Source organism: Arachis ipaensis, chromosome B10, assembly GCF_000816755.2.
Source record: "Arachis ipaensis cultivar K30076 chromosome B10, Araip1.1, whole genome shotgun sequence".
NCBI classification, from domain to species: Eukaryota; Viridiplantae; Streptophyta; class Magnoliopsida; order Fabales; family Fabaceae; genus Arachis; species Arachis ipaensis.
In genome coordinates, this window is record NC_029794.2 from 101,200,877 (window position 1) to 101,221,111 (window position 20,235).

At 37.4% G+C, this 20,235-nt stretch overlaps 2 protein-coding genes across 2 annotated transcripts; one reads left to right on the forward strand and one right to left on the reverse strand.

Annotated features, from left to right (window-relative positions):
- LOC107622142 lies at positions 13,836-15,179 on the forward strand. The gene is made up of 2 exons (XM_021113082.1): positions 13,836-14,242; positions 14,326-15,179. The coding sequence occupies exons 1-2, from the start codon at positions 13,884-13,886 to the stop codon at positions 14,507-14,509; spliced, it is 543 nt and encodes a 180-aa protein (XP_020968741.1). The 5' UTR covers positions 13,836-13,883; the 3' UTR covers positions 14,510-15,179.
- LOC107623744 (probable 20S rRNA accumulation protein 4) lies at positions 14,806-17,773 on the reverse strand. The gene is made up of 6 exons (XM_016326103.2): positions 17,563-17,773; positions 17,315-17,484; positions 16,771-17,054; positions 16,130-16,367; positions 15,830-16,034; positions 14,806-15,440 (listed from the first exon to the last, which is right to left on the reverse strand). Exons 1-6 carry the CDS (start codon positions 17,656-17,658, stop codon positions 15,321-15,323), a joined length of 1,113 nt encoding a protein of 370 aa, XP_016181589.1. The 5' UTR covers positions 17,659-17,773; the 3' UTR covers positions 14,806-15,320.

The window sequence follows — 20,235 nt, forward strand, 5'->3', positions numbered from 1 at the left end:
CCCTTAACAACCGGAAGCGTAACATTTCATTTGCATTCCTAGGGAGAACGACCCGAGGTTTCATTACTCTCGGTTATTTGTTTTGATTTGAATTTATTATTTGATTGAAAGAATTCATTGTTGGTTTGGACTATGCTACTAACAAATTAATTCTTGTTTTGATTGATTCTAAACTGGCAAAAATTTTTCACTATCAAATTTGGCACCGTTGCCGGGTATGCAAATGGTGTTATATCTTTTGGTTGTTGTAAATATGTTAATAGTGTAAATAGCTCTTTTTAGTTTTTTGTTTGCTTTTTTTAGTATGTTTTTGTTTATATTTTCTTGATGACTCTTTCACACCATCACCACAATGCACCCCAATGGAACCCAAACACTTACCTTTATAATCACCAATCTTATACACCATCACCTCACTATTACAAAGCCAAAATCCTTACCCTCATGAGTTTGATTGTCAACCTTCATCACCTCAATCCTCATCTTCATATATGGATCAAGCCACACAAAAAGTGCTTTTCATGCTCATTCTCAAGAACAACAAGAGTTTCGGAAAAAGCAAGAGCAAGTGATGTCTACCTTAGCAAAAGCTTTGGGTCATTTAGCTTCATTGCATTCATGTCACAAACAAGAAATTCTAGTGGATGAATGTGTGGAACCAAGTGAAAAGTGTGGAGTGGAAGAAGAATTGCAAAATCATGAAGAAGATGTCAAGTCATCGCATGAAGTGCAAAAGGAGATAAATGAGAGTGGGTAGGAATTGGTCAAGAGGATTCCATCATTCAAGATTTTTTGTCCAATTTGGGTAATTCCTTCTATGACCTTCATGAACCTCCCTTATTGGAATTGGAAGGAGATGTTGATGTGGACTTCACACAACCTCCAATTTTTGACTGAGTGATGATGAAGAAGATTATATTCACCAAGAGGTGAAAATAGTTGAGCAAGAACGAATGGAGTGGGTGAAGACTTCTCCAACAAGATTTCTAGGCCCACACCAATATGCCATTTTAGAAACGGATGGTCAACTTCGAATCTTTTTTGGAGTAGTAGATGGTGAAGAGAAAAATGTCGATTGGCCAAGAAACGGAATGTTCATCAAAGGAGCTAACTTAACATTTGGAGCTCAATTTTGGTGCAAGAGTCTAATTAGTGGATTCTGGGGAGTGCACAAGCATATCAATGGTGATAGAGGAACTCAAGTATGGGATCCGGGTATATGTTTCAAGAATCAATACTTAAGGATCCTAGTTGCTAGCTTGAAGTCTCTTAAGAGTTTGATGCAATTCAATCGGGACCCCGGAGGTCGAATCAATAGCAAACTTGGTTGGAGATTTAAGGAGGAGTGGAAGCATAAGCCGCCCTAACAAAGATCTCCTCACCAAGTCCAACTTAGGACTATAAACCAAAGTGCTAGGTGAGAGACACCCCACCATGGTAATATCCTTCTAACTTTCTCTCTTTTAGCTTTTGTTTCTTTAATAATTGATTATATTGCTTGGTTGGTGATGAGCGGATAATTTATACGCTTTTTGGCATTATTTTTACATAGTTTTTAGTATGATTTGATTAGTTTTTAGTATATTTTTATTAGTTTTTAAATAAAAATCACATTTCTGGACTTTACTATGAGTTTGTGTATTTTTCTGTGATTTCAGGTATTTTCTGGCTAAAATTGAGGGACCTGAGCAAAAATCTGATTCAGAGGCTGAAAAAGGACTGCAGATGCTATTGGATTCTGACCTCCCTGCACTCAAAGTAGATTTTATTGAGCTATAGGAGTCCAAATGGCGCGCTCTCAATTGCATTGGAAAGCAAACATCCAGGGCTTTCCAGCAATATATAATAGTCCATACTTTGCCCGAGTTTAGACGATGCAAACTAGCGTTCAACGCCAGTTCTCTGCCCTATTCTAGCATTAAACGCCAGAAACAGGTTACAAGTTGGAGTTAAATGCCCAAAACAGGTTACAACCTGGCGTTTAACTCCAGAAACAGCCTAGGCACGTGTAAAGCTCAAGTCTCAGTTCCAGCACACACCAAGTGGGCCCCGGAAGTGGATTTCTGCACTATCTATCATAGTTTACTCATTTTCTGTAAACCTAGGTTACTAGTTTAGTATTTAAACAACTTTTAGAGATTTATTTTGTACCTCATGACATTTTCACATTTTACATTGTATCTCTACGGCATGAGTCTCTAAACTCCATGATTGGGGGTGAGGAGCTCTGCTGTGTCTCGATGAAGTAATGCAATTACTTCTGTTTTCTATTCAAACACGCTTGTCTCTATTCTCAGATATTCACTCGCACTTAACCATGATGAATGTGATGATCAGTGACACTCATCACCATTCTCAACTCATGAATGCGTGTCTAACAACCACTTTCGTTCTACCTTAGATTGAGTGTGTATCTCTTTGATTCCTGGTTCACACGTTAGATTGCATCTCCTGACAACAGAGCATTCGGATCCGTGAGATCAGAATCTTCGTGGTATAGGCTAGAATTATTGGCGGCCATTCCTGAGATCTGAAAAGTCTAAACCTTGTCTGTGGTATTCCGAGTAGGATCTGGGATGGGATGACTGTGACAAGCTTCAAACTCACGAGTGTTGGGCGTAGTGACAGACGCAAAAGGATCAATGGATCCTATTCCGACATGAGGGAGAACCGATAGATGATTAGCCGTGCGATGACAGCGCATTTGGACCATTTTCACTAAAAAGACGGATGGTAGCCATTGACAACAGTGATCCACCAACATACAGCTTGCCATGGAAGGAGTCTTGCGTGCGTGAAGAAGAAGACAGTAGGAAAGCGGAGATTCAGAAGACAGAGCATCTCCAAAACCTCAATCTGTTCTCCATTACTGCATAACAAGTACTATTTAATTTATGCTTTTTACTCTTCATAAATATAATTACTCTTATTATTGATTTCTTGACTAAGAATTACAAAATAACCATAGCTTGCTTCAAGCTGACAATCTCCGTGGGATCGACCCTTACTCACGTAAAGTATTACTTGGACGACCTAGTGCACTTGCTGGTTAGTGGTACGAGTTGTGAAAAGTGTGATTTACAATTCGTGCACCAGTTGGTTAGATTTATTTGGATGTTTGCTAGGTAATTTTAATGAAATAATGTGTTTTGGGGAGTTTTGTGATGTTTTGGGGCTTGAAAACCTGTTTTGGATGTCAAGATTGATGCCTTAGAGGCATAATTTTTGTTGTAGGAACAGAGACCTGTGCGTCCGCATGGACCTGTGCCTGTGCACAGCGCCCCTGTTTTCCCATCCCTGTGCGTTCGCACAGCGTCGTGCGCACGCATGACCCTCACCACTCCTTCTGTTCGCAGCATGCGCACGTCTTGTGCGTGTGCACGCCACCTTCCTTTTCCCTTTTATGCGACCGCACACCATGCGTGTGGCCACACGCATGTCCTTTTCTCAAAAAAAAAAAAAGAAGTCCCTTGTGCGAGCGCATCGCTCTGTGCGCCTGCACAGTGTGAACAACTTCCTCTGGTCGCAGCGCACACACAAGCTGTGCGTGTGCACCCAACCCTCTTCCCTCTCCTGTGCGTCCGCACACCCTCCTGTGTGGCCGCACAGGACGCGTTTCACCTTCTTTCCGCAGCGTCCGCACGACTTTGTGCATGCACATACCCCCCTTCCTTCTCCTTGTGTGCGTCCACACACGACCTTGTGCGTCCACACAGGTCACTTTTCGAACGTTAATTCGAAAAGAAAGGGGACTCGCGCTTCAGTTTCCCCAGTAATCTTTTCTTCTTCTCTTCTTCTCTCTGAACACACACACTCACCCAACCCCTCTTCTCCCTCCACCCAGTGACCAAACACCACCAGCGAACCTCCGCGCCGCCGTCGCCAACCCTTCCTTCTTCTTCCTTCTCCATTCTTCTTCTCTCTCTCCTCTACATTTCTCTTCCCCTGTCCCTGTTGTGCGCTGCCCTTCTTCAGTGCCAGCCCTAGGCCGCGCCCCTTTAGTTCGACAAGTAGCCACCAGCAGCGGCGGTCCCCTGTGTCGCTGCGCCCCTCTCTGCCTCGCCCTCGCCTTCCTTCAATCCTTCTTCTGCATTACAGGTTCAAGCATGTTTCCCTACCTTGTCTCATTTCTTTTCTGCTTTACTTTACTGCCTCTTTTTAATTCTGCTTTTAGTTTCTGCTTTAGTTCTTAGGTGGTTTTAGGTTAGATGATTTCTAGTTTTCTGGATTAAATATGGATGTTGATGTTGGCTGAGTATTTTGCATTGTTTCCTGGACTGGATGATGATTGCTGTGCCTGAGACTGAATGTTGTTGCTTTTGCCTGCACTTTGAATGATGCAATACATATTGAACTATAATTGCTGCCTTTGATTTCTGCACATGACATGCCCGATATAATGCCTAATTGGGATTTTTGATTCAATCTCTGTGTCTGATCAACATAAATTTTGAATTTTCTTCCATTTGACATTGTTAATTGTTGATTGTGCACATCTTCTTTTATTCTATTTGCGGTCTGAGATGATTTGCTTAGTGTATTATGTGCTCCTGCTGGAAACATCAATCTGAACGTTACTTTGCCTTTGTGATTATCGTGTTTGATGTCAAATTTTGCTGAGCATATCATCCTTTGATAATTAACATGCTATTATGCACTTCTTTGCTGATTTTGTCCTGAAACCAAATTGGATTGGAATTCACATCTTTGATCCTCCTATTTGGTACTTTTAAGTGTATAACATACTGATTCACTGCATTATATGTTGACTGCCGAACCATTTTGTTTTAAACCCAAACTAGCTTGAATATTATCAATCTTCAATTCTGTTTGGCGCTTTTCACAGCAGTACATATAATGTTTGTTTGGTGAATTGACTAACTGCTTATTCATGTGCTTTTAACATCAAAGCCATGTACATAGCCACTTGTTCCTTTATGTTTTTGAGAAATGCACCTTGTTCTTCAATCAAGCATTGTTTTGGACAAGAAGCTATGTACATGTGGTCAATTCTTATCTTTTTAACATGAATAGGTACATGCTTTGACTGCGACCTTGATTATTGCTCTTTATGCCAAGTTTTGCACACTTTCCAATTCCTAATGCAAAAGTGCAATAATCGATGTCTTCCACCTCAATTCACATACATCATACACATAAGTCCTATGTATGCTTTAATTGTTGTTTACTCATTGATTTGTCACTTAGGTTGCTTGATTTTGGAAAATGCATTCTCTTTTGAACATTCAACTGCTTTATACATGTTTTTCCCTGATTGAGTGTTTGTTTATCTGACTGGCTTTTAATTGAATTATTTAACTGCTTCCTTCTTCCTGCTGTGAATTTTTTTCTATTTTTCCTGAGTTGTATTCTATTTTTGCCTTTTTCAGGATGGCCCGTAAGGGAAAGGAGAAAGCCAATCCCTTGGCTCGACCTCATCCCGTGCCGCCAAGTGACCAACCGGACACTTTCATTAATTTCAAGGCCCAAGAACAATATAAAAAGCTAGAAAAGCGTGCCTTTCATTATAAGAGGAAGCTAAACCTGCCTGAGAAATATGCGGATGCGATCCTTAATAGAATAAACTTTTATCATTGGGGATTCGTAAAAATCCAACCCAGTGGAAGTAAATGAACACCAGGTCAAGAAATTTTATGCCAATATCCTCAAGAGGGATGCCCAAACTGTTTTTCTAAGAGGTGTCACCCTGGACACCTCTAATACTACTTTAGAAGCCCTCTTGGATATTCCACATATTCCTCCGGCTAGGGACGCTTACACTCAAATAATGACGGACGTGACAACGGGCAAGATCTCTTTGGATGCGGTCCTGAAAAAGATTGGCCAGCCTGAGGCTACATGGGAATACAGCAAGGGAGAGCAGCCGGTCCCGTTGAGCATTGCGTGCACGGACCTCAACCCAGAGGCAAGGATCTGGCAGCAGATCATTACCGATTACATCCTTTCGAGCATGCATGCCACGCATATCAGAATCCGTGTGGCAGTTCTGCTATGGGCCATTCTGGAGGGGAAGAGGATCTCTGTTCTTCCCTTTATCAGAGAGTCGATGATGAAGGTAAACCAACAGTAGAAATTCAACATTCCCTTTCCATCACTCATCACCAGACTAGCAGCCTTATCTGGTGTAGAAAGACGCCCAATAGACCGGACGTCTGTCTACATTAGTAAGCAGTCATTTCTGCCATACAGAGATAATGACGGGCTACCTCAAAAGAAGAGAAAGACCTCTGAGCCTCCATCAGCAGCAGCAGAGCCTTCAGCACCTCCTACAACACCCGCACCCATACACAGGCCCCAGACACCATATGAGCTGTACCGGGAGCTCCTTCAGGCCATCCACCGATCCGAGCACCGCAAACCTCGCCGCTTCCAGTGGATAGTGGCGAAGTTTAAGGGTAGAGACCCTAGGCCACCTCCTCCAGATACACCAGAGCCTGAGGCCGAGGACCCTACATCTAAGGAGCCAGCAGCTGAAGCTGGCCAGGCAGTCAAGCACCCTGAGCAGAGACTGGAGGAGACCACAGCTGAGGAGGTAGTAGTTGACAGAGCTGAGGAGCATAGAGCCGAGGAGCAGTGACCTGAGGAGCCGACAGCTGTAGCCGAGCCGAGAGTTGAGACCACCACACAGCCATCCAGTGCCCTCATTGTCTACCAGCGTCATCACCACCCACCACCGCCAGGCGGTGGAGCTTCACATGATTGATTCCCCGATTGATTCCTTTGGCACTGAGGACAGTGCAAGACTTAAGTGTGGGGGAGGATCTTCTATTTTTGGGTGTAAATATTTTCTCCTGAACACTTCTATTTAGTTTATTTTCAGTTTTTATTATGCTTTTGTGGATATTGACAGCACTTTACTTTTTCCTACTGTTTAGTACTTTTGGTATATATTAGTTGCTCCTAGTTACCTTTAGTATTGCATTTCTAGTTTTGGTATATATATTGCATCCTTATATTGTTGATATATAGTATAGTTATGGATTGTGATTGGATGATGTGAATAGCCTATGCCTAGTCTATCTTGATCCTAATTGTTCATGTTACTTTTTGCTTGTTGAAAATTAGGAAAATAACTAGGAAATTTTGAAAAAAATTTGCACCCATCACAACATACATACATATAGAAAATAATTTTGGTAAAAAAAAAAAACAAGAATTCCCAAGAATTTTGTTTAAGGGCATTCTATTGAATTGATTGAGAATTGTTTTCAAACTTGCTTGAATGATTTTTATGGAACATAGAAGAGTAAAGAACAAATACATTGTGAGTTTTTGGGCTATATTGAGTGGTTATACATTTTAACCACTAATTTTGTTCATTGAGTGATATATCTCTTCTATGATTGTAATATTAGTTTTTCTTGATTATGTATGTCCAATGATTGATGTTTTGAATTACATTAAGCATGATTGAGGCCATCCTTGATAATAGCTCACTTACCCACATAGCCTATCCTTTGCATCTACCATTGTTAACCCTTTTGAGCTTTATTTACCCCATTATTCTTGATATTAGCACATCCCAACCTTAAGCAAAAAACCATGAATTACCTTGGATTGTATCCTTGATTAGCTTAAGTTGAAGGAGTGTGTTACATTTAAGTGTGGGGGAATCTTTTGGAAAACTTTGGTAGTAAAAGAAAATGTTCAACTTGGGTATTTCATTGAAAATTTTAGAAAATGGGTGCACTCATGTATGAGCTACTAGAACCATATGCAATTCACTTGAAAAAAAATCATCATCATAAAAAGGGGATGAAAATTATCCCGAAAGAAGAAAAATGAATAAGAAATGCATATGTGATGTGAATGATAAGCCATACATGAGTGTTTGTGAGAAAGAATTGATGGAAGGTTAGGATTGCATTTTGTTTTGATTTGGTTGATATAGGTTGATGTGGATGACTTAAACTAATCAAGGATTCAACCACTTTAGTCCACTTAGCCATATCTATCCCACCTTTACCCTAACCCCATTACAACCATATGAAGTCCTCATGATAATTGCATTCATGCATCACTTGTTGTTGATTGTTAGATGAAGAGCAACTCCTTGAAATCATGATTGGAAGAGACTTGAGTGAATTGACCCTTAGACACCGAGTGATTAGAGTGTAAACACACCTAGTGAGGGTTTAATTACTCAACTCTATGTTTCTATGCTTCCTATCATACATTCTTTCAAGTTGCTTTACTTTGATAAGTTAAATCAATTCTTTAGATTTTGGATGCATTGGATTAATTCTTTACTTGGCCCTAATTGTCTATACTTGCTTAGGAATTTGATTGCTTGTTTTCACCAATTTATAATAGATACTATAGATAGATAGATAGATATATAGATAGTATTTACATACTTGCATGCATATAGATAGTTGCATTTAATAAGTTGATTACCCCTCTTGATTGTTTTCCTTGTTGGTTTAGCATGAGGACATGCTATTGTTTAAGTGTGGGGGAATTGATGGGTCCATATTTGATGGTATATTTGGACTCAATTTGGATAGATTCTAGCACATGAACTCACACTTAAGCACCAAAATAGCATACTTTTATTTTTTGTCCCTAATTTGATCCTAAATGAAAAAACATGCAATTTTGTGCTTTAATAGAGCAATTTCATCCCACTTTCATGTCATTCGATGTCGTGATATGGTTTGTGAGTGATTTCAAGTCTTGGAGGCAAGAATGGATGGGCAAAAGTAGAAGAAAGCATGCACAAGGGAGAAAACATGAAGAAAACAAGGAAAAACACACACAGCGAAGTGTGCATGCGCACAGCCCTACGTGCGCGCGCACAAGCGAGAATTTCCATGTGTGCGTACGCACGCACCTGTGCGTACGTACAGGTCAATTTTCAGCCGCGTGTGCGGACGCACACGTCTGTGCGTGTGCACAGGTCCCTGCACGTGATTGCATTAATGAAACATGTGCTGCGCGAATTTGGAGGTCTCTTGGCCCATTTTGGAAGGCTTGAAGGCTGAAGTGAAAGGCTATATAAGGGGGTTCAACACACATTAAAGAAAAAAAGCTTTCATTAGGACTTAAACTTTAATTTTTGCATAGTTTTACATAGTAATTAGGAGTAGGAGTAGTGTAGAGTAGAAAGCTCTCCTAGGGTTTATCAATTTCCATTGTAGCATTTTATAGCAAGCTTTGATTTTGCATTTACTTCTTTAATTGTAAGTACTCTCAATTTCCTCTTTAATTAAAGCACTTTTACTTTCAATTTCTCTTGGTTCAAGTTACTTTGTTCATATTGCAATTTTGTGTTTTTTGAAGTTTTGATCAATGAATTTTATATTTCATACCTTCTTTTTGTTTGATTGCTTATTTATGCTTGGTTTTGTTGATAGTTAGTTATAGTTTTCCATTTCACTTTGTAATTTCCCATGTTTTACTTTTATGTACACAAGGTGTTTGTGAAAATTCCAACTCTAGATTTTGAGTAGATTTTTTCACCTTGGCTTGTGGTTTGAGTTCCTAGGATACTAGAGTCATAATGTTCGATATTCAGTGGTAAATCTTGAGTGGTTAGTTGACTCTTGTTTCCATTGACGCTAGCCTTTTATCAACTAATTTGGTAAGTTGGTTAGGACTTATGGATTAAAGTCAATTATGCTTGGTTGACTTACTCCTCGATGGTTGGGATTAACTAGGTGAGATTGACTCATGATAATTACCATAGTTGTGGTTATGGCGATGATAGGATTCCTTGGATACTCATTCCCAAGTCAATGTTCTTTATTGTATTTATTGCATTTTCACTAGTTTTGATCTCATTTACCTTGCTTGCATTAATTTTCAATTTTGATTATTGCTTGGTTCTTTCAATCTTTAGTTCTTTGATTTCACAAAACCCTTTTTGTCACCCTTAACAATCGGAAGCGTAACATTTCATTTGCATTCCTTGGGAGAACGACCTGAGGTTTCATTACTCTCGGTTATTTGTTTTGATTTGAATTTATTATTTAATTGAGAGAATTCATTGTTGGTTTGGACTATGCTACTAACGAATTGATTTTTGTTTCGATTGATTCTAAACTGGCAAAAATTTTTCACTATCAAGCAATAAACATACTTGTAAAAGAGGTCTAGAAAGTTCTAGCTTAAACAAGAGTGCATTAGTATTATTAAATTCCAAAGAGTCTTTAATTTCTCATATATCAAACTATGAATTGCCTAGTATTTTTATGTCAATTTTTCAAGATTTTACAGATTCACTGGTAAATTATGGATGCATTAATATGGATAAAAAAAAAAGAAAGACAATTAATTTCAAATTTTGGTGAGCAGTTATATGAAACATGTCTCATGTTTTCAACATATGATAAGGTGTTGTATGTTTTGCATTTGATAATTCAAAGGATCTTGAACAAAAGATATGCAAAGTGGACTAAGTTATTGGATTATTTTTTATGTGATAGAACAAGGTAATGAGAATATGATTGCTAATGAATTATTCATAAGATATGATTTAATGACAACTCTTACTCCTAAATTCTTAGTATTTGATTATATGAAGTATTTTTATGCAACTAAATCTATTTTTGTTCTATATCTGTTACTTGTGAGAATATTGATTTCAAGCGCCATGGTGGAATAAAAAGAATCACATATATGTTATTTATATATTTTTGTTGGCTTCATAGACATAAGAGTGTTGATGAAATTTATTCTGATTTTATTGCATGTAATAAAATTGAGTCTCAAATTTTTTTGAATATGTTGTGCATTCCTTTACTTATTCCTACTCATATATGGATTGATATTTCTATAAATTTTCTGCTTGATCTGCTTAGAGTTAGAAAACGTAAATATCATTATTTTTTCTGTAGATAGATTTCTTGTAGTGATATTTCTAATTGCAAGTCAAAATATTAATGATTTCACACATATTGCTGAGTTGTTTTCGAAAGAGTTTGTGCTAACTTATGCTAGTTGTTTGGATGATCATATCTTGCATGTTAAGAGTGTTTTAGATAATTCTGTGCGAGACATTGAACTTCCTTATAACTCTAATATTTATAACTCTGTTGGTTGTTATCCTTGTAAATCTCTAAATGTTTTAAGTCTTTGACTATTTTTGAATTATTATTTTTTCCCTTGAATAATAATAATGTTACTTTAGATGGTGAAAGTAAGGTTGACAAAATTGAACTTGCACACATGAAGGATAAAGTCACTATTCAATGAATAAAGAAGAGCCATCAAACTATGGTATTTGAACTCGGAGATTGGGTTTGGATTTCTTGGAGGGAAGAAGAACTTCTTATTTAGAGAAAAATAGCACTTGTTGCTAGAGAAGATGGTCCATTCTAAGTGTTGGGGATTATCAAGGACAATTCCAACAAGAATTATTTTCTTTGTAGATATTATGATCCAATTGTATTTAGTGTATCTAATTTTTCTCATTTTGATATATATGCATATTCGATGAAGAATCTTTTTGAAAAAGGGAGAAAATGATTCGTGCTCAAGAGGGTATTTTTTGGCATTTGAAAGCTAAAGGGAAAAATGGTAATATTGTCATATTCAAAGATCTGAACACTGGAAGAAGTATACCATACCAATCTTGGCAAGGAAACCAAGAGTTCATCTCAAAAATAGTAGCGGGGTGCTGAAATGGCGGCTACTCATAAGGTCCATTGCGCTAAGTCAGGATAACAGGAAACGCACTAATACATTTCAAGTTTAGTGGGAGTCGCAAAATTAAAATTTAAATTCGAATTTATTAGGTCTATGTTTAGTTTGTTTTGTTGTTACGGTTTGTTAGAAGATTTGATTTAGTTTTGATTTGGTTAGTAGTACTTTTAGGAATTTTAAATTTAAATCAATATGATCTAATCCAACAAGATCAAATTTGATTCAAATTAGTTATCATATCGTTTGAGATGTTTTAATTTAAATTAGTATTATATCTTTTAATTTTAGAGTCATATCTACGAAGATTTGACCCGTTTTTAGGTTAATCTGTTAGGGGTCTATTTATACACTTTTTATGAGATAATTTATACACTTTTTTATGAATAAATTTTCGTAGTTACTTTATGCACGTTTTCCTGTGTGATCAAGTAAGGTGAGTGATTTGCTTTACCTGTTGCATGAAAAAATTTGAAGGATCCAACCTAAGGTAGTTTTTTAGTGTTAGTTCTTTCAACTTTTTGCTCTTTGATCTAGGTTGTCAAAGACAGGTTCTTTAAAAGTCTAGTAAAAAAAATCCTTCCAGTGACATAGGTTGCTAAGAACAAATTTCTTAGATATCTAGTAGGAAAATCCTTATCTATCTTTTTATGTTTCTGCTGTCTCTTTTATTTCGTCTTTCATATTCGTTCGTATTTTTCTTATCAAATCTTCCGCCGAAGAAAAAAAAATAATAGAGCAGGAAAAGAATCAAGAACCTCATGACGATCAAGATCCAAGAGCAGTGCCAAGAACAAACGAGAAGAGCTCGTGAATGGGCAAAAACTCGACGAGGGCAATGTCAACAACATAGCCAGTAACAGGAATACATCAACCCAATAATCTCAAGGATGTTAAAGAAAATTAACAACAACATAACAAAATCAAAGAAATAACTATAAAAACCGAAAAGAAATTAAAAACAACAGAACAACAACAACAATATAATAGAATCAAGAACATCATCAACAATCCTAAACCATAGTAGTGACAACAATAATTGAAGAAGAAAAATCATATATTAATAATCCTAAAGCAATTAAAACAATTACAGTAAAAAATACCTTCTAGAGCACAAAGATGAAGGAGCACGATAGAAGGCTGGGCACAGCAGAACTGGAGAAGAGGTGGTCCGGACCGTCGCAGAAATGGAGCTGATGAGGGTGGTGCACGGCAGAACTAGGAGCAGAGGAGGGTGGAGCGTAACGAAGTTGCAGCAAAAAAAGGGCTGGAGCCGATGGAACAGAGCCAGCGTGGCGAAACATCGACTGCGCGACAGAAGAACGATGTGAGACGAGTTGCAGTGGGGACGGTGGCTTCAAGTAGTAGCCAAGATAACTGTAATGGGGACGACGGTTTTGAGCAGTTTCGATGAAGACGGTGACACGGCGGTGGTTGGACAGAGCAAGTGATGGATTTTTCTTTTGCTGAGGGAGTGAGAGAGGAGTTCAAGAGAAAGGAGATGTTGCTGCTGAGTAGTGACTAGTGAGTGCTGAACTCAGAAGATTAAGGTTACCTTTTATTTACTCTCAAATGTGTTGGATCTTAGTTCGGTTTGATCAAGTAATTTCTGACTGGTTTAGCAATCCAAAGACAATTTTTAAAATAGACAATTATACTTTAATTTTTTACCAGTTTTTTCAATTCGATATATCCAACTGATCGATTCGAATCAATTTTCAGAACCTTAGATAAGACAATTAGGTCATTTGAAAATATAATTATATGACTAAGACAAATTGGCCTTCCTTCTTATTCTTATTAAGGGAGCAATTCGTCTTAAAAATTTCTAAAGTAATAAAAGTTTGTAAGAAACCAAATTATTAATTTAAAATTCCAATCATATATATGTTTACTCTAATATTATCATATCTACAAAAATATTTTATTGAGCATAAAATTTGTACAGACACGTAATTTTTTTACATGATGAGTAACATAGAATGGATTTTTTTCATATAAGATTTTTTTAATATTGAGCCAACATCAAATTTTAAATCATATGTAATTATTAAAAATTCATAAAGCTTAAGTATGAATAAGTCTGAAGGGTACATTTAAAAAAAATCAATTACTTATTTGTTTGACATTAATAAACCCATAAATGATTGAAATAAATTCGTATATTATTGTTAAGCTAGCTTTATTGTAAATAATAATCATGTTTGAAATATTCAATTATGGCCCCTAAATGCAAGATGATAACTCCACGTAACTATAACATGTTGATGATTGAAAGCAGGGAATCCATGAGAAATAGCAAGCAACTAGCTACAAGATCAAGCCTTCCTTTGTACCCTCTTAAGATGGAAAATCTCAGAGTAATGACCCTTTTTTTTCTTTTCTTTAGCGCCTTTCTTATTCTTCAGGTGAATGCAAAGGATGATGTTCAAAATCAACCACAAGAAAATCCATCATCTCTTTCAAAGATACTCACTGATACAATTTCTCTGCTAAAAACATCGCAAGAAACTTCATGGGAGAAGATCAAAACCGTCATCCATGACATGCGAAAGCAGTTTTCCCCTTCGAGTTTGGAGTGAGTTTAAGGATCCTTAAAACACCCTTTTCAATTTGATTGAATGTTTAATTTTTTATGAGTATTGTTTTTCTTGATTTCAGGGGTGTGGGTGAGACAGAAACTGAACTTGGCACTGGTGGTGTCAAAGGAACCATTAACGATGCAATCACCAAGAATTTGGAGAAGAGCAAAGAGACAGTTGTTGAATCTGCCAAATCTGCTGCAAATGTTGCCAAAGAAGCTGTTCACAACACTGGAGAAAAAGACTCTGATGCAGAACTTTGATTAAAATCTTGGAATTATTTCTGCATTTTTTGAATTTAATCAAAATTATTATAGTCTTCTGAAGGCTGAAGCACACTCCATAATTGTACACACAAATTTATTGTGAAATTTTGTTTCCCCAACAATTCATCCTTTGCTCCCAATACGTATCAGTGTATCACAAGAATCATCGGTTTTTTTCAAGAACAAGCAAAATGCCAGAGAATTCCGTTTTATGGTAGGGATTCCGTCATGATGAAGGAAAATTAATACATAGATATATAAAATATGAATTTCATGACCAGAACAAAAATTAATTAAACAATTATTCATGAAAAGTATACTAAAATGGTATATAAGGGTAGCTCTTCTATGATCTATGTACCACAAAGTATATACATATTACAAAAGTGCATCACAACTCACAAGAAACAGTAACCATTACCAAATGCCGCTGGCTTCACCTACAACTTTTGGCACCAATAATTTAAATTGAGACATTCATAATGGCATGATAACTAATGAGTGCTAGAACATCCGGTAGCACAACTGAACAAGAATTCTGTTATGCGGTTTAAAAATTCCAAGGCTGAGTGAAACCTGCTTCAAAATTAGTAATAAATCTGGGAAGGTGTAGGATCCAGCATCCAAGTACAGGAGCTCAACTCATGCAATATCTTGAATACGGAAGTCAATTCCAAAACAAAACTCCATTTATCTGATTAATCTATAACTTGCACAATAACTTCATCATTGTACTTGGCATAATCAAGTTTCCCTGGTTGCTTCTGTTGTGTGAAAATTAATGTGCTTTTTTCTGGAATTCTATTGATCATGAGAAATATCCAAGCTGAACGGGCAAGGATTCCTCGTATTGAGCCACAACTATCTCCTCAACTACAATCCAGCCCTTGCTATCCGGCTTTGCTTGCTCGATCTGCTCATGGCAACTCTGAGAATATAAAAAAGATAAGGAAGATAAAAATGCTATTACATTACAGGCACAGAATGATAAGTTCAACGGACAAGAAATTCTGTAAAGACACTTGAGAGATATAGAAGGCATACCAATGAGTAACATATGTATAATCACATTAATTGAAACACAACGAGGAGATGTTAATGGAGACTGGAAAATGTGGATATTTAAAGGAAGAAGTAAAGCAAGTACGGCTAACATGAAGTGGTAACTAGCATCGACAAGCACAAGTTCAGGAGAACGAGTGCATTTTACAATAGAAAGTATGTATGGATCACCATTGAGCCATTTCTATATTGTCAAACTAAAAGGGGCACAGAAAATGTGTCATATAGACCAAGAGGCAAGGGCAGAATACCAACCTCAGAACAAGTAAAAGCAATAAGGGTCATCCATTCCCAGTTTTCAATCATCTGTCTTTGCTCACCCTCAAGTGTTTCCTGAAGAAAATATAGTAATGGAGGCATAAGCTGCATCTCAAATTGCCTTGGTCTGCCACAGCGCCCACAACTACCAGGGTCTATTTCAGCAGCTGCAGCTAAAAGTGGCTTCGCACCAAATGAGTATCTATACAGTCACAGAAGAATAGTAAGCATGAAACCAAATTATATGACAAGCATGAGGCAAGTGCAATTCAACTCTTTCCTCCACTATAAACATACCTGAAACACTGTTCAGGATAAGAATCCAGTCGTTTCTTGAACTTGAGGTATGTCCTATCAGCAGTCAGAGCTTTATCATATTCATATTGTTCCTTGTCCCAAGTTTCTTCTGTTTGTGAATGATACTCAGCATCATTTCCATTCTCCTTAACAGAAAGAGATGAATAGCTAGAACACACAGAATTAAGATCTTTTGAAGGCGGTTCTTCCTGTGTGTATATATAAAAGCAGGGCATCACTGCAAATAACCAACACACCAAACAATTATAACTATTTCAACACGAAATTCAGTAGGCCTTGAGGTCATAAGAGTATCAGGCGTGGTATATAAATTCAACCAACAGGGTGACCATTGTTTTAACCCAAACAAAAAACTTTCCCACATTCGTATCTTCATGCTACGGGTTTGATTCATACAATATAAGCAAGAGGAGATGAAACAAGGCATCACATCATTTGGTTCAAATAGTAATTTTTACATGCTATAGAAAGGAGCAAGTTTTGATCACAGTAAAAACGTTCGAAGTTTTCAATCCATTGAACAAATTGGAAACTTGCAAAACTTTTCTGTTCAATACTTGACACAAGGACAGGGCACTTATCAGTTACACGCATGAAAGATGATTTTTGTTTTTTATTACCTGGCGTATCAGCATCAAGGGGGGCAGCTGCTGGAGGCTTGTGATTTTGGCTTCCGGGTGTTTTCTTCTTATTCTTCTTCTTCTTCTTCTTGGTTTTAAGGTTACTGGGAGTAGCAAAAGTGGTAGCTGCAAAGAGTGCTTTCCCCAGTTCTTGGACATCCACTTCGTCTTCACTGTCATCATCATTCGACAAAGCAGCAGCCGCAGATGGTTCATCCGGAACATGAGCTAGCAGAGAATTGTCGTCTGCATCGTGAATATTCTGAAGTCGAAGAACTCGCCAGCTGCCAAAGACCACAACGCAAGTAAAGCGTAACAAGAGGAGTAATGCCAGGGAACCAACTTTTTTCGGCCAACATCAGCCAATTTTTTAAAATTATTTTGTTTACCTTAAATTCTTTTGCCCTAAATCATTAACTCTTAATCTTAATTCTAACTTACAAACCTACACCCTAAAGTTGGCTCATAATATTGTTTTCTATCCTTTCTCTGAAAAGAGGTCATTCGAAGGAAAATAAGAACAGAAAGAGAGAAAGGGAGGAACCTGTGGCATTTGGGAGTAAGGCAACCGAAAAGGAAAAGAAGGCGTTGTTGAAGGCTGCGATTTGGAATTGAAAGGGGAGCATAGACTTGTGCAATAAGGCACAGTTTAGTGCCGCAGTTGCCGCAGTGAAGCAAGTTAGCGTCTACTGCGTGGTTGGGAAGGGGCCAATCCTGTTTAATGATAGAGAAAGCGAATCAAGCAACCATAACTGAAACTAAAATTGAATGAGAAAGGTTTGTTACACATACAGGGAGACCTCCAACTTTGGTGGTGTAAGGATCGGCAGGTTCACGATGGTTGTGAGCCCATGGCCCAGGCATTCCCAGCAACGTCACTTTCGCCATTCTTCAATTGTCACTTGTCCCTGGACTCCCTGCTCATCTCATAATAGGGTTTTGGGTTTGCTTCCACCTAAAACGACGACGTAACACTCACAATCACATACAATTTGCTGCCGCTGCTTTCATTTCAATTTTCATTTGCTTTATATTCATTTTCGATAGGAGTAAATCGTAAAAATAAATCTTAAATTATCAAACATATATTTTTAGAAAAGCTTTTACTGATAAAGTTTTTTACAAGTATGATAAGAAAATAAAAAATTTTTATTTTTAAAATTTGATAATTTTATTATAGATATTTTTTTTATTTTTTAAATTATTAAAAATATTTTTAAAAAATGAACAAAAATTTGGAGATTGAATTTTAGTTTTGTTTTTCACATGTACCCTCTAATAGTTAATCAAATATTTTTACAAATTTTCGAATCAAATATGTAAGTATTTTGCTAAATACGTAAATTATTTGTAACTTATAAAAAAATTATATCTTTTTGTTATTTTTATTGTATTTTAAAACATTTTAACATTTTTTGTATTCATAAATTTAGATTGTAGTTATGTTAACGATTAATAATTAGAAGGCATTTTTGTGGTTTATCCTTCACTATATTATTCTATCACGCATTGTATTCTGGTACCAAAAATGCTGACGTAATATGTTTTGATATTAGTATACATATCTCGACTGATTTTTTTGGATACGATTTGGGGGTGTGAGTTATGCTGGGATATGATCATTACGGGTGATTTACACTGTTATGACGGCGTTGTTTTTTGAAATTTTGGGAGGAAGAAATCGGACCCATCGATTTGTGTGAGGAAGACGTTGAGGAGCATGAAATCGATGCCACCGATTTCTGAGTGGTGAAAGATGTTAACCGAAGAGTGCAGTAATCGGTGGGACCGATTACTGGAGGCAAAAAAAATTATTTTAATCCGGGGTGCACCAATCGGACCCACCGCTTTGGGGGTGCAGGCGGCCGGTCCGTCCGATTTGCCCGTTAGTGCATACAAAAACTGGAAAGAGCTCACAGAAGCCCCATTTCTTCGTCGCCGGTCTCAGCTAATGTTCATCCTCTTCTCTTCTCTTCTCTGATTCTTCTCCTTCATTTTTATAAAATAAATTTCTGTGAGGTTGAGAATAGTCAAGTACGTGTAGTGTTATGGATGATAGAGTTGTATTGAAGATTTATTATTACGGACAGATCTTATTGCAAACATATGAGGGAGTTCAATTTGTGTGTGAAAATTCATTAGATGTTGTTATTCCGTTCACATTGTCATTTGAGGAATTGAAAGGTATGATTTGTGAGAAGATAGATTCTCAAAGATGTAGGAGAGTATCATGTATTTTGTACAGGTATCCTTTACCTGTGTTTGGTGGGTTTGTTCAATTTCAGACCAGGTACGTGATGGACGAAGCGAGTATGCATGAAATGTTTTCAATGTACATGGAAAATCGCCACCGAATGTCGTGCATCGAGTTATATATTGAGTTTGAGCAATCTGAAGCGGACCGTAACATTGAGTTGGAAGATTATAATAGTGAAAGTGAAGATGAATTTGAAAGTAACTATGAGATCGTCAGTCCAGGTGAAGACGAAGATGAAGCTGGCAGCGCCATGAACGCAGATGTGGCGGAAGTTGCAAATGCACTAGAAAACTGCATCCGGCGCAGGAGCCTTCTTTCATGCGGTCATTGGATTTGGAGGCTATGCACGCACCGGAGTTTCCGCAATATATGAATGCAGGTGCGTAAACCTAGGTAGATATGTCAAACTCTGAAGTAGCAGATCAATAAGTCGGACGAGTAATCTATGTGATATGTGGTTAGGAATTTGTGACCATTGCGTTTGATTTTTTTATTAATTAATAGTTCTTTGTTGTGAATTATATTTAATTGTTCTTTACGTAGATGGAATAGCGAAAAATAAGACTATAACGATCTTACATAGTAAAGTGTGTTTATTAATTGAGTTGTAATAAAAGACTTATTACTGAGTACATAATGAAGCATTTATTACTTTTGATGTATGCAGCGCCTCCTATTGTGGCGGATGGTGAGTTCACAGTGGGGATAGAATTCAGTTCAAGGGAGGCAGTAATCAAGGCAATGAAAGATTATACTATCCGAAGAGGTGTGGACTATCGGGTATATGAGTCGAAACCGACGACATTCTATGCCAAATGTACAGAATATGGGAATGGTTGTGACTGATTGATCAGGGTTACCAAAATACAGAAGAAGTACTGTTGGGAGATAAGGAGGTACAATGGAAGTCACACTTGTACCAGGTCTACTATTTCTCAAGACAATTCGAAGCTGGATTCCAAGACAGTTGCAGAAGCAATTAAGCCGTTGGTAGAGGTTGACCCGTCTATAAAGGTGAAATCAGTAATTTCTGAAGTCCAGTCAAAGTTTAACTACACCATCAGTTATCACAAGGCTTGGTTAGCTAAGCAGTAGGCGGTCGAATCAATTTTCGGAGGTTGGGAACCATCATATGAAGCTTTGCCCATATGGTTTGAGGCCATGTGCCACTGTGCCACAAAGAGCCATCAGCAGTGGTTCACTTTGAA